At 36.3% G+C, this 14217-nt stretch overlaps 2 protein-coding genes across 4 annotated transcripts; both read left to right on the top strand.

Moving 5' to 3' along the window:
* Window positions 1-1536: 1536 nt before the first annotated feature.
* Window positions 1537-11655, top strand: LOC128857791 (peptidyl-prolyl cis-trans isomerase-like). 3 transcript variants are annotated; one of them, XM_054093549.1, is made up of 2 exons: window positions 1537-1972; window positions 10900-11655. In XM_054093549.1, the coding sequence occupies exons 1-2, from the start codon at window positions 1715-1717 to the stop codon at window positions 11326-11328; spliced, it is 687 nt and encodes a 228-aa protein (XP_053949524.1). In that variant the 5' UTR covers window positions 1537-1714; the 3' UTR covers window positions 11329-11655. The 3 variants fall into 3 exon arrangements, with proteins under 3 accessions (XP_053949524.1, XP_053949523.1, XP_053949525.1); XM_054093548.1 differs by lacking the exon at window positions 10900-11655 and adding an exon at window positions 7551-8051 and having other exon boundaries at window positions 1539-1972; XM_054093550.1 differs by lacking the exon at window positions 10900-11655 and adding an exon at window positions 8396-9036 and having other exon boundaries at window positions 1597-1972.
* LOC128856359 (uncharacterized) lies at window positions 9803-10636 on the top strand. Its single transcript, XM_054091658.1, has 2 exons — window positions 9803-9830; window positions 10010-10636. Exons 1-2 carry the CDS (start codon window positions 9803-9805, stop codon window positions 10474-10476), a joined length of 495 nt encoding a protein of 164 aa, XP_053947633.1. The 3' UTR covers window positions 10477-10636.
* Window positions 11656-14217: the final 2562 nt, after the last annotated feature.

Genomic DNA, 14217 nt, shown 5'->3' with positions numbered 1-14217 from the left:
ACCCCTATCCCCATCATCAACACTAAACTGTAATACTTCACTTTGTTCATAATTTTATTTTCATTTGAAGGTATCCGTCAACACTATTGTTTCTATTCCAATGAATTGTTATTCTCATTTACAATTGGAAAGTGATGATTTTGATAAATGTTTCCACGACAGTCGGTTCTACGTTACCGAAACCACCCGGATTTATATCCGGCCAAGGACTGTCACTCCAGCAGCATTCCCCATATGTAAGTATGGGGAATGTTTATGCTTCTACAACAACAACATAAATGCATTTGCATTTAATTTTCATTGAACTATTACGAATACAAATCTAAAAATAAGTAAAAACATGCGTGTGTGTGTGCATTTTGTGAATTTAAGTGAAGTTTAGAAAACTATGTATTATAATGTGCCAAACTACAGTGAAATTCTCGAAGGCACTTTGAAGGCAAATAATTATGAAACTTTTTATTCCGGAGTAATTGGAAGTTTGTACTTTGCCTAAAATTGCCCATGTCGCATTATAGTAAGCCTGACGCTTTTCGCTGTGAACGTGACATGAAGGTGAAGATGCTTTTACCAATAACATTCAATTATAAAATTTATTCATATTCAGTTATTTTCTTATTTTTTATTATTATTTTTTTTATTTATTTATAACAAAACCGTTTCTTCATATGCTACATTTGTTCAAATCTATTTTTGACGTGATAACGTCTTATAATTCGATTTAGCCGATTTATTTCAACAGAGTTGTTCTTCTTTGGAAAGAAATATTAATATTAAATATTAATTATACATAGCTGCATACAGTGGCTCCTATTCAAAATCGTCCAGTGTTTTCTTTTTTGGAACCTTTACTACATTTACTACATATAAATCCTAATTTAAAACTTTGTGCTACTTAAAAAAACATCTGAAAATTTCATCAAATTCATCAATTTTTTAATCAACATTTTTAGAAACTTTACGGGTGTATAGTTTTGTAACCTCGCAACTATACTCGCACTTGCACGCTTGCCAGAGGTCTCTTTCATTTCATACCTTTTATTATTTTCATGTCAAAGCATTTGACATTTCTTTTCATTTTTTCAACAGAGTTGTTCGAAGGGAAAGTTTAATGGAAACGGGAGAAAACATTTATAGAGAACGAGAATTAACCTCCTGGATATCCCGAGCATGTTCTTGTTCATAAACACACCCTTTTGAAAACGAAATGATTTTTACCACAAATTTTACTTTTCTTCCGCTTTTACTCGAAAATTTTAAAGCCAGCAACCCAGTGTTTTGCTAAAGGAGCCAATTTCTTAAGAGCAAATGAGAAAGCCTTACAGAGCAAGCCTTTTATTGTGTAATCACTACGTTGGTATGCATACTAAGAATGGTATAAATTGTTATTTATTGACAACCAACATCTTTAAATTTTTATTACAAACCGAATTTTATTATAAAAGTTGTATGCCATTCACGGTAGAACTTTCTTTTGTATTACAATATCATCACTGGGTCATTATCAATGATATTCACATCAAAATCGATAGTGAGTCTTACATCGCTAAGAGTGAAGATTAGGTAACAATATTTGTGCTAGGTAAACGGTAAATGGAAGCGTTGCTCTTTTTAATTTTGTAGGTTTACCGGCTGTAGAAGAAAAGCTTTGACATTTGACTGTGTTTGACGATAACCGCCGTTATCTATCTCCACGTGTTGTTATCGAGTTAATATGGCGCTTTTCGGTGCAACAGCAACACTGGTACGAGGTTGCTGCCGCCAGCAACGACCGCTCGCCATTTTGGCAAAAAAATCGAATTTTCTACAAACCGGAATCGAAGTCGGACATATTAATTTTCGACTTCAGTCTCAAATAGGATTTCTTGGTGTTCGTTTCGCGAGTAAATTTAATAAAGGCAAAATGGGTCTTCCCCGTGTATTTTTCGATATGGCTGCCGATGGACAACCACTTGGACGCATCGTTATGGAGGTAAATAATTTATTTTCATTTAACACCTGCGAGGAATAAATTCATTTAAATTAGTAGAAGCATGAAATTGACCACTTCTTTCACTAAATTGGTATTTTATTGTGTAAAGAATGGCGTGGATATATGTGGAAATGGTGTAGTTGGATGTTTATTTTTTTTGGAGGAAAAATGTGAGGTTAAGTTAATATTACGGAATGTGCAAAAGAACAATAAAAATGAAGGAAATTGATTAAAATTGCTATTTGGTAGAGTAGATTAGTGGGTGTGTTCCGTCAGACGTTGTACAATTTCTCTATATGGTTGCGCATACTGACACAAACGAAGAGATACGTGTACATACATATTGGGTTTGCTTATGCCGGATTTTGAAAGTGTGCGTTGATGCGGTGGCCGATGACGCCAAGCTTTCGGTTAAGTGGCCTGTTTATGACTTGTAAAATTTTTTAATTTGTGATTACCTTCGAAGATATTTGGTAGAATTTACATATGGCAAGCTAATAAAATATATTTAGAGCCGGTTCTATTAATTTGCTCTTGTTTATCACATTTTAAGTAGGTAGTATTGTCACGTGTTCATTGAAATTAAAAGCGTGGTAAGGGGTCGAATTTGTAGCGTTTCAGTGGATATCTCGAAATTATGCTATTCAGTAGGTTATAGAGGGAAGGCAAGTTCGGCCGGTAATTCAGTTGAGCGTATATACTAATGAGCTTGTATTCGTGTGAGTACCGATGTTTGTACATGTGGATGGGTTACGCTGTGTATGTGTATGTGTGTAAGGTTCTAGAAAAGGGAGACTCGAGATTAGTAACTTTCCATTGCCGACCTTCAAAACCCATCCCAATAGAAACTGGTCAGCAAGTTTTTGAAATGTGTGAAATGCATTGATTTTTTTTTTGCATTTGGAATTTGTATATGCATATGCATGTAAATATATGCACGTGTAGCGTTCAATGAGAGTACATTATCAAAATGACCATGTGACCTTGAGTGAACAAGTTGTAAATGGCATTGCAGTACAGCACAGGCATAAGAAAGAGATGGTAATATGTAACTAGCATTTTGTATCTATAAATGCTATTGGATGTCTCGCAAAATTTTAATTTTAACAAAATATTGATTTTTTTGCAGTGTACATAAGTTTTTGGCAAGTTTAATTTTAGCCTACTATTTTAGTTGACGAATAAATTATGGTTGATTATGGGAAAAATGAAGCAGCTATTGGAATCTGGAATGTAATCAATTATAATTATGCAGTGCATTTATTACAAATCAATTTCAATTGCCGTTTATAAATTATAAAACTACTAACGCCTCAACCGAATTAACAATAGCTGAAAAGCATGGCTGGAATAGTGTACAAACAAAACAAATTAATGCGAATAAATATTTCCTTATTAGAAGTTTAATAATAACGCAACATAGCAACCTCTAAAATATATATAATATGTATATAATAATAATTTTGTATCTGTGGTGTTCCCAATGGCCGATACTTTTCGACCTAAAAGATCTATTGTGTAGTACATGTTTTAGAAGTATTTAATACTAATCCTATTGACTGGCACTACTGCCCTAGCAAGTTCATTATCAATTTCATTACCTTTTATTCTAGAGTGACCAGGAACCCACGGAAGTACAGTTTTATATGTTGTACTAAGCAGGTTAAGTTTCAGCTTGAAATACGTTAAGGCATTTGCTCATTGATTCGGAGATTTTCGTGTTAGGACCTATATCCCCTCACCGACTCCAGTGTCTGGTTTCAAACCGTCTGTGAACCACTTGAGACTTTTGGGATCGGCCCGAGTTCCTCCCAGTTCCATTTTTACGGGTCTGAAGTTATTTTTTTAAACACGGTTAATAATGGTATGTTAATGAAGAAGTTATATTCTGATCCGGCATCTCTGTTATCATACTTGTATGACTAAAGTCGGGAAATTTTTAATGCACTTTTGGCTGCACATTTTTTAAGTAAAATTTGGCTTCTATAGCAACTGTTATTGGCCAAGCAATATGTTAATGTACGTATTGGGTGATTTGTTTTTTTTTTTTAGCTGCATGAGAACTGTCGGTAGTTTGAAAACTGAGTATGGCAAACTGTGTTGACATTTGTGGTCTATAAGGTTTGGCAAGTCATCATGAATAGTTTAAGGACAGAACACGCTGCCACATTGTGGAAATTTACTCTGAAAAAAATAAATCTGTTCAAAAAATTCTTTCCAACAATATCTGTTTTGTATTATCATTTTAAATTCTCAAGCTCTTAAAAGGACACTCTATATATCTACAATCAAAATCAATAAATACAAATTGGATACAGGAAATTTACATATAAATTATGGCATTTGCTCTTTTGTTATAACTTATTGGTCAATTTTACTTTGAAACGAAATAACTTAAAAACTAAATGTTTTCTAAGGGTGCGGCCATCGCTTTTAGAATGTGGACGACAGCCTTTAACAGTGGAAACACTTTGTTGAAAAATAATAATAATAATGATAATTTTACATTATAAAAATGTTTGCATTGAAAATGATATGGTATTTTAAATACAATATGTTGAATAAATTTACTTAAAGGGTCTTGATTTGAGTTCTATGAACAATCTTGATTAAGTTAACAGGCTTTGCTCGAATTGGTTCACTCTACCCGGATTCTACTGTATTACGTTTGATTGATCAAATTAAATCAATATTCATTAATTGTATTTTTTATATTTGTAATAGTATTGAATGATATATGTAAGTGACTAAGTTAATGTATGATTCATGATTTTCTTTCAGTAACTTACTAAAGATTTCTGAAATTGAAATATTGTTAATGTTCACATAATTACATATTTGAAAATGTACGTGTGTGTATGGGTAATAATTAAGGGGTATGCAATTGTACTCGGACATGCAAATGTAGTACATACCTTTTTACTCCTCAAAAAAAAGTCCAACTTAAATTTTAACAATTCATACACTTGTGGATCGATATGGCATACCCACTAAATGTAAATTGTGAATAATTTGTCGATATTTACCATTAGGATTGGGCCACAACAAAACAAATTTCACATGCTATTTATTATGTCTAGAATACATACTGCATACACACAGCAACGTACATATACAAATACTCAAAATTTGGTATGTACATGGGCAAACGAAACGATTATTTTACAGAAAATTTGCGAGGCGATGAGGAAGTCATAAAGTCGATTCATCGATTTAATTGTTATTAAATTTTAACCAAGTACTTCAATAAACGCCATTAGTTTAAACAATAAAGCTAAAAAAAAGTCAAAAAACTATGTCTGTAGTTGTAAATTTAAAATATAGTTTTTGGGGTAGATTCTATGTCCAGATAAGTACTAATAAATTTAATAATAAAATGTATATTTTCAATAAATAAATCTTGTTTAATCAGCGCAGCATATATAGTATTTTCTATCTGCCGCTTCATCCGACAGATGAAATGATAAAACACAAGCGTTAGCAAATTATAAAACCAATAACAAAATGTGTCACGTTCTAAATTAAATTGTTCTATATATCTATATATGATTTAAATAGGATTCGAACCCAACCAATCTTTTTTTTATATCAAATCTGCAATGCAAATTCTCAACAAGCGGGTTGTAGAGTTCTCAATTTATTATAAGGAGCACTTTTTTACATAGGGTCATAAGGTTCTTAGATATCAAGTTGAGATATTGGTAATTCTGCACTTGGCCTCGAAGGAAGTTCTCCAACTGGTATCAAATGAAATAATCTTAACTTTTATTTAAAAATATTTATGTATCGTAAACTAGTTTAAATTAAGATTAATTACATAAAATAAAATTTATTCCATTTCCGTAATTTAATTGATATGAAAACTTATAAGTTTATCGAAAAGTATTATATATTTACTTAGCAACGACACAATTATAATTAAATACTATTTTGGGGAAAAAGAAATCCATTATTTTCTCGGTAGATGGCTGTAGTGATCGACATCTCGTAAAGAATCGATCAACCAATTTAAAGTTTATGCTTCTTGTCAAGGTGGCATTCCAACCTAAAACAAATTCGTTTGCTGTTTTTAATTGGTTCCATTCAGTTGTGAGTTACAGGGTGTTAGCAATGGAAGTCACTAAAGAGAAAATTCGGTACATTTTATAGTTTTTCTTTGATAAAGGCGAAAATGCAAGCCAGGCAACTGATGTTAAAATATCGATAAAACCACAGAAATAATCGAAGTTAACGGTATCTTTGTAGTCATGGCATCACCCAGGCGCTAATGGATTTATTTTCTCCCAAACTAATATATAAACTTGTTAAATAAAAATTTTGTATATAGAAATTGTAAGGCTAATAAATTGTACCAGAAAGTGGTTAATCGGGGGTATTATGAAATTCGATTTCCGGAATCGGATTGTACTTGCACTTCAGAGGTCCTATCGATTTTATATCGAATTCTTTTGTTGAATAAATCTGAATAAGTATTATTAGTTGACACAATAGGTACTTTAAAAAAAATTTTTTTTTAATTTTTTGTTTTTATTTCTTTTTTTTATATTAAGCTTCATTGTTTATTTTTATCGATAAATCTTTACTTAAAATGCATCAGAGAGGCCAGTTTATTACTATGATAACGCAAAATGTTTCTTTTTATTATTACCGAATACCTTTTAGATTCCGAGTCAGAAATTCAAAGCAATGCGAAGGTAATTCCGAACACCCACGAATCCTTTCTCGAAAACTCCTCAACTTCAGCAACTGTTCAAAAATGAGTTTTTAGGAAATGATAAGAATCAAATGATAACGAATTTTATTGTAAGTTTATAATTTCGGGTTTCGGGAAAGAATTTTTGTATGGGTAATCTCGCTTATTGATTACGGATTGGTAGTTAAGCTCAGAGAGGTATATAAACTAGTTATATGTGAACCTATTACAAGTCTCACTCACATTCAATACATAAATATTAAATTCTTTTGTGAGCTCACGCGCACATTCAAGTTTATATGTAGTAAATAGCCAGTGTACTGTGTACGCCCGCATGTTCATTTATTACAAATAAATTGATTAAATGATAGCATTTGATAGATTTCCTAATGGATTGCATTGCAATAAAATCGAAGAGTTAAAGGATATTGCCATCTATTGCACTTTTACCAATCAATCATTGCTTATGGTCTGTAAACACTTCTTTCATAGACTGATATTTCCATAACAGCCGTTAGTTTAGTTGTAACTGTATATGTGCTTATATAATAGATTGAGTCACAGCTTGATTTGACTTTTAGAATTAGCTTACGTAACCCGAATTTGATGTCATATTTTAAAAAACAGGTATACATATGACAAATGTGTGCGTAAGCTTTGTATGCAACACGGTTAATAAATTGTGTGCATGTTTGTTCATATATATTTGTGCCATTACTTGTTATAAATGAATGCGAATAATTGGAGTGAGTCAGAGCCTTTTCAGTGTGAATCTCTATAAATTTTGTAACAATAAGTTTGAAACTACACCCACACATTATGCAGTATGCAGGAGTTTCCTAATTCCAACTCTCTCAACAACACTCTTCTACATCATCCTTGTAGCTTCACACAGATGTTGTGCCCAAGACTGCTGAGAATTTTCGCGCACTATGCACCGGTGAGAAAGGCTTCGGCTATAAAGGTTCATCCTTTCATCGAGTGATACCGAATTTTATGTGCCAGGGCGGTGACTTTACACAACACAATGGTACCGGAGGCAAATCAATTTTCGGCAATAAATTTGATGACGAAAATTTTACATTAAAACATACGGGACCTGGTATTCTATCGATGGCCAACGCCGGTCCAAACACAAACGGATCACAATTTTTTGTTTGTACTGTAAAAACTACATGGCTGGACAACCGACATGTCGTTTTCGGACAAGTAGTAGAGGGAATGGATGTTGTTAAACGTATTGAGGCACTTGGTAGTCAATCGGGCAAAACGTCGAAGAAAATTGTTATCGAAGATAGTGGACAATTGGAATAAGAATATTATAAGAAATAAGTACATGTTCGTTCGTATTAATAGAATGACTTGAAATATACACAGTACATACTTACAAATGAATTAAAATTAAATCACTTACTTTATTTGTATTAGAATTGATTAGCTGTAAATATAAGTACTGCAGGAATGTGGTGTAAAGTTTGAATGCCGTATGAGTACAGAAGTATACATATGTATGTGGGAGTGCCAAGTGATTTGACTTGTTTAAATGTGGTGAGAGGTCTACATGCTAGGTGCATGAGTGTTGGACCCGCAATGAAATTGAATTATTCTAAACTTAACGTGTGATGTGTTTTGTCGTCTATTCCGTAAATAATTAAATAAAAAAAAAAGTTTTGCGCAAAAAGCGCTAACAAAAAACATACTAATCAATATTAAATTACAATATGTTACAGCTCCGTCCCGATGTTGTGCCCAAAACTGCTGAGAATTTCCGTGCCTTGTGCACTGGCGAAAAAGGTTTCGGTTATAAAGGCTCCTGTTTCCATCGTGTGATTCCCAACTTCATGTGTCAAGGTGGTGATTTTACGAACCACAACGGTACTGGTGGAAAATCCATCTATGGCGCTAAATTTGCTGACGAGAACTTCTCCTTGAAGCACACCGAACCCGGTATTCTATCAATGGCTAACGCAGGACCCAACACCAACGGTTCGCAGTTCTTTATTTGTACTGTGAAGACAGCTTGGTTGGACAACAAGCATGTGGTTTTCGGCAAGGTTGTCGAGGGCATGGATGTAGTTAAAGCTATTGAAGGTTTGGGATCACAGTCCGGCAAGACAAGCAAGAAAATTGTAGTCGCTGAGAGTGGAGCGCTTTAAGCAGCGATTTAAATTAACATCCTAAAATATATATGAAAGCTTAAAGTAGCTAAGAATAATATAACATTCAAGCCGCATTGTCGCATTTAAATTTATCAGTACTTCAACTTTCTAGTAAAGTATTTGGAAACATGAATTTAATGATTTTCCTGCAGTGTTTTTTCTATCATGAGCGAATAAAAAATAAATTTGGAACTCTATTAGAATAATCACAATTTTTTGTTTAATTTTGTACCAACTAAGTCTATATAAATTCTAACGTATTTGGTGCCCAGGTCTTTCTCTTCTATTTTGACTAAGATAAATGCAAATATCTGTTACACGATTATAGGTGGTCATGTTTCGACATTCTAATAAAATGTATTTTCCATTAATTTAAATTGTTAGGGGCTAGCGAAATCATTTGTTCACTTTTGGCAAAGGACTGTAACTCACAACTGAATGGACCAAACAACAGCAAAAAAAGTTTTAAGTGTGAAATGTTACCTTGGCAACGACCATAAGCTTTAAATTGTTTGATACTTCACGAGAATGTCGATCACTACAGTCATCTACCGAGAAAATAATGGATTTATTTTTACATAAACTAATATAATATCTATATATATAATTAGCGCTTACATTCTTTTTGGGTCTATGACCAAGCTCCTACTCCTATTTGTAGCGTACATAGCTCCGCACTTGGAGGGACGACTCCGAACAGCAGATATTTTTTATGAGGAGCTTTTTCGTGGCAGAAATACACTCGGAGTTTTGCCACTGTCTGCCAAGGGGCGGGCGAAAACTTTTTCTATTATTTTGGTGCTTCTTCATGCACAGAGATTCGAATCTACGCACTTTCGAATGGTAGTCACGCACCCACCCTTTCGGTTACGGCGGTTGCCGTATATAAATATGTGCGTCAAAACATTACGACATTCCATAGACAAATTTACTATTTTTCAATAAGATCTGTTGCGGCGCAGCAGTCCCGAATTATTTATGTTCTCTAAATACTGCATTAAATCCAGTACGTCAATTAAAGTTGTTTTGCCAAAAGTCCACAGATTTGGTCAAATATCGGAAGAGTAATCAATTATATTTAAAAAAAAAAATGGAAAGCATTTTTTTTCTTACATGAAAAATTCTTTCATGTGAATGTCGAAACATATCAGTATATGTACATACTTATTTAGAATTTGAATTAAGATTTGCCCAGACGTAATGAAACCTATCCGAAATTGCAGCTTCGCACGGATGTTGTACCAAAAACTTGTGAGAACTTTCGTGCTTTATGCACCGGCGAGAAAGGATACGGCTACAAAGGTTCCACTTTTCACCGAGTCATTCCTCATTTCATGTGTCAGGGCGGCGATTTCACCGATAATAATGGCACTGGTGGGAAATCCATTTATGGAACCAATTTTAAAGACGAAAATTTCACTTTGAAACACGAAGGACCAGGAATCCTATCCATGGCGAATGCTGGTCCGAATACCAACGGCTCTCAATTTTTCATTTGCACTGAAAAGACTGAATGGTTGGATAATAAACATGTCGTTTTCGGCAAGGTTGTCGAAGGCTTGGATATAGTGAAGAAAATTGAAGGCTTCGGTTCGGATTCTGGTAAAACAAAGCGCAAGATTGAAATTGCTGACTCTGGTGTTCTGGATTGAAATTTTACATCAGAATTTAGTCTCTAGTTTCAAATACATACATTTCGTGAGTTTGGTTCGGTTGTTGTGCTGGAGTGATATCGATCGACTGCATTAATTAATAAAATTGTCTTTCCATTATACATTTATGAATTATTTAAAATAAAGATTGGAATAATAATTGCCTTTGCACTTTGACCAGCAATACTACACATAAATGAAACATTATTCAAATTTACACTCATCAGTACACTATGCATTGCTTTAAAATAGTTTGGGAGTATAACATTTTCACGCAATCACACATCCTGGCATTGTAGAAAACACTAGTGTGTACATTTTCGATCCCATCCGAGCCGCCGAACTGCATATAAAATATTTGCGTTAACTGTTAAAAAACGTTTTACCAACTAGTGTTTGCCAATTCTGCATAATTATTTTCAGCTCCGCAAGGACGTTGTACCCAAAACAGCAGAGAATTTTCGCGCTTTATGCACCGGAAAGAAAGGATTTGGTTATAAGGGATGCACATTTCATCGTGTAATACCGAATTTCATGTGCCAAGGTGGTGACTTCACAAACCACAATGGCACTGGTGGCAAATCCATTTATGGTGACACATTCAAGGATGAGAACTTTAAACTAAAGCACACTGGACCCGGCATTTTGTCTATGGCTAATGCTGGGCCGAACACCAACGGCTCGCAGTTCTTTATTTGCACCGTGAAGACAGCTTGGCTGGATGGACAACATGTGGTCTTTGGTCAGGTTATTCAAGGCATGGAAGTGGTAAAAGCCATGGAAGCATTGGGGTGTGCGAGTGGAGGACCCATGAAGAAAGTAGTTATTGCTGATTGCGGTGAAATAAAATAGTTTACCGAACGAATGTAATTGGATAAAGTATTGTAAGCGGAGCAAATGTGGTTTTGTGATAGGCGTGACTGGAGTTTTGCCACAATGGGCGTGAATTAAATACATATATACATATATAGGTTTATTAGAGTTGTACGCATTGCAACGCATTCGATTTAAAATTTGAAACTATGTGACGTTGTTGTAGCAACTCACTATGTGATAGAAACTGTTGCTTGGAAAAGAAAATTTATTTTATGACAGCAGATTTAGGAAATAATACCAAAGGTTACATCAATTCAAATATTCCAGAGAGTATAAATAAATCGTAAGATATACATACATACATATGTACATTATATTAAATTAGACAAGGTTAGGTAAATAATGTAGAGGCAGCAGAGGAAGAGGATGGCCTCCTTTGCGTAGGAAAGATCAGGTGGAGCAGGACTTGGCTCATTTGGTATGTTCAACTGGCGCCGGTTAGCACGAGAAAGAAACGACTGGCTCGATACAATCAGCCACGCCACGCTACTAGATGACATTTTACAGTCGACACTCCCGCCAGGGCTGAAGAGGTGGACCGCGAACTACCTGAGTGGTCGTCACTCGTCGGTGATATTTCGAGACCAAACCTCCAAACAGAGAAAAATAAAGCAAGGAGTACCGCAGGGTGGTGTCCTTTCACCCTTGCTTTTTAATTTCTACATTTCGAAACTCCCCCAGTCACCAGAGGGAGTCTCACTGGTCTCATACGCCGACGACTGCACGATAATGGCGTCGGGCAATGACATTTATGGCCTATGCTCTAAAGTAAACGACTACCTCGCCCGCCTTTCTCGCTTCTTCACTGCGAGAAACTTAAAACTTTCTCCCACTAAATCCACAGCGAGCCTTTTTACCACCTGAACAAGGGAGGTCAAGCTGCAACTTCAGGTGCACGTCGATGATACCCCAATACCGACGGTTAATAACCCCAGAATTTTGTGAGTCACCTTTGACAGCTTGCTCTCTTTCTCAGCGCACACAACCGCTATTGCAACGAGAGTACAGAATCGCAATAAGGTCCTCAAGTCGCTCGCCGGCAGCACTTGGGGCAAAGACAAAGAAATGTTGCTGTCGACTTTCAAAGCAATAAACCGACCGGTTCTCAACTATGCCGCGCCTGTCTGGTCGCCTGTGATACGCAGTGGACGAAGCTCCAGACCTGCCAGAATACTGCCATTAGGACCGCGACAGGATGTCTCCTGATGTCCCCAATTCAACATTCACACGACGAGGCTAACATGCTCCCTGTTAAGGAGCACAACAAAATGCTCGGCAAGCAGTTTCTGCTAGGGTGTCACCGTAGGCCTCACCCATGCAGACACCTGCTCGAGCCTGAGCCACCTCCCAGGCACATCAGGAGACACTTCCTCAACTACGTGGACGAGATCCTGGACAAAACGGACAGACAACTCCAGGATCAGACAGTATACAGACAGGCCATTAACGACATCCATCGGAAGACCCTTACCACCTTCTTAAGCTCCCGACCCCCGAATGCCGTTATCAGAGTGTAACCACCACCCATCGCAGATGAAGAGCTCCACCTTCCCCGAGAGTCCCGCATAACCTTGGCACAATTACGTTCCGGATACTGCAGCAGGTTAAACTCCTACCTATCCAGAATCGACCCCGACATACTAAACATATGTCCAGCATGTGAAGGCACCCCGCACGACACTAACCACCTTTTCACATGCCCCAACAAACCCACTCATCTAACACCCCTCTCCCTCTGGACCCAACCCGTCGAAACAGCCAGTTTCCTGGGCCTACCGTTAGATGAGCTAGACGAAGACGACCGGTAATTACACTACACTGACAGGTCGAAGATACTGCTACAACAACAACAACTGGCGCGCTTTGTTAAACCCGGTTATCGCGTCAATTAAGAAGAAGAGAATCAATGACGACGACGTTTTCGTTTTGACACTCCCTTGAATTCGAAGGAGATGGTCTCGCAATCTCTTTTGAAGGAGGACTGTCGCCAAACCAGTCGTGAATTGGCGGAAAAAATGAACTGCGACCATGTCGTTTCCACGACAGTCGGTTCTACGTTACCGAAACGACCCGGATTTATATCCGGCCAAGGACTGTCACTCCAGCAGCATTCACCGTATATAAGTATGGAATATTTATGCTGCTACAACAACAACAACAACAACAACTGCGACCATAAAACGATTCTCAATCACCTTCGTTCAATTGGGAGCCTGGGTGCATCACGGGCTCAACGAAAAAAACAAAGAAAGTTGCCTTCAAATCGCCTGATCGACATGGTCAAACCATACTCCTTCACAACAACGTCAGGCCCCCTGTTGCACAAGTCGTCAAAACCGCACTCCAAGAGCTCGAATGAGAAGTCCTTCAGCATCCACGGTATTCTCCGGACCTTGCACCAACCGATAATCACTTTTCCGCGTTATGAAGGACGTGACTTTCGATAAAAACTGGCTCAACAATTTCTTTGGCACCAGACCAGTGGATTTTTGGGGGAACGGCATCAACAAATTGATCGAGAGATGGGAAGGCGTTAGAAATGGAAGCAGCAACGGCGAATACATAATTAACTGATTGATATAATTATTGTTTTTTGTTTAAATAAAAGTGTTCATTAAAAACGCTCCGAACATATTGTATTTCCCAAGCCAATATAAAGAAAAATATGCTCATTTCATTCAGGTAAGGAGTAAACGAAAACTAGAATAGCACCAACTCATTAATAAACCCAATCTAGAACAGCACCAACAAGATGTTTTCAATCAACTGCAAAATTGAAATTGGAGGAAGCACTGATAATTCAAGTGAATAAAACTACAATATTGCAACAATTTTTAATTGAAATATTTTGACGTGATAACGTCT

Source organism: Anastrepha ludens, chromosome 3 (assembly GCF_028408465.1).
Source record: "Anastrepha ludens isolate Willacy chromosome 3, idAnaLude1.1, whole genome shotgun sequence".
In the NCBI taxonomy this organism is placed as follows: Eukaryota; Metazoa; Arthropoda; class Insecta; order Diptera; family Tephritidae; genus Anastrepha; species Anastrepha ludens.
The sequence above is the reverse complement of the archived record's forward strand: the minus strand, read 5'-3'. Positions and strand labels throughout refer to the sequence as shown.

Coding starts and splice junctions, on each gene's coding strand:
- LOC128857791 (XM_054093549.1), top strand. CDS start 1,715: ATGGCGCTTTTCGGTGCAACAGCAACACTGGTACGAGGTTGCTGCCGC. Junction 1,973..10,899: donor TTGGACGCATCGTTATGGAG/GTAAATAATTTA, acceptor AATTATTTTCAG/CTCCGCAAGGACGTTGTACC.
- LOC128856359 (XM_054091658.1), top strand. CDS start 9,803: ATGTTCTCTAAATACTGCATTAAATCCA. Junction 9,831..10,009: donor TAAATACTGCATTAAATCCA/GTACGTCAATTA, acceptor ATTTGAATTAAG/ATTTGCCCAGACGTAATGAA.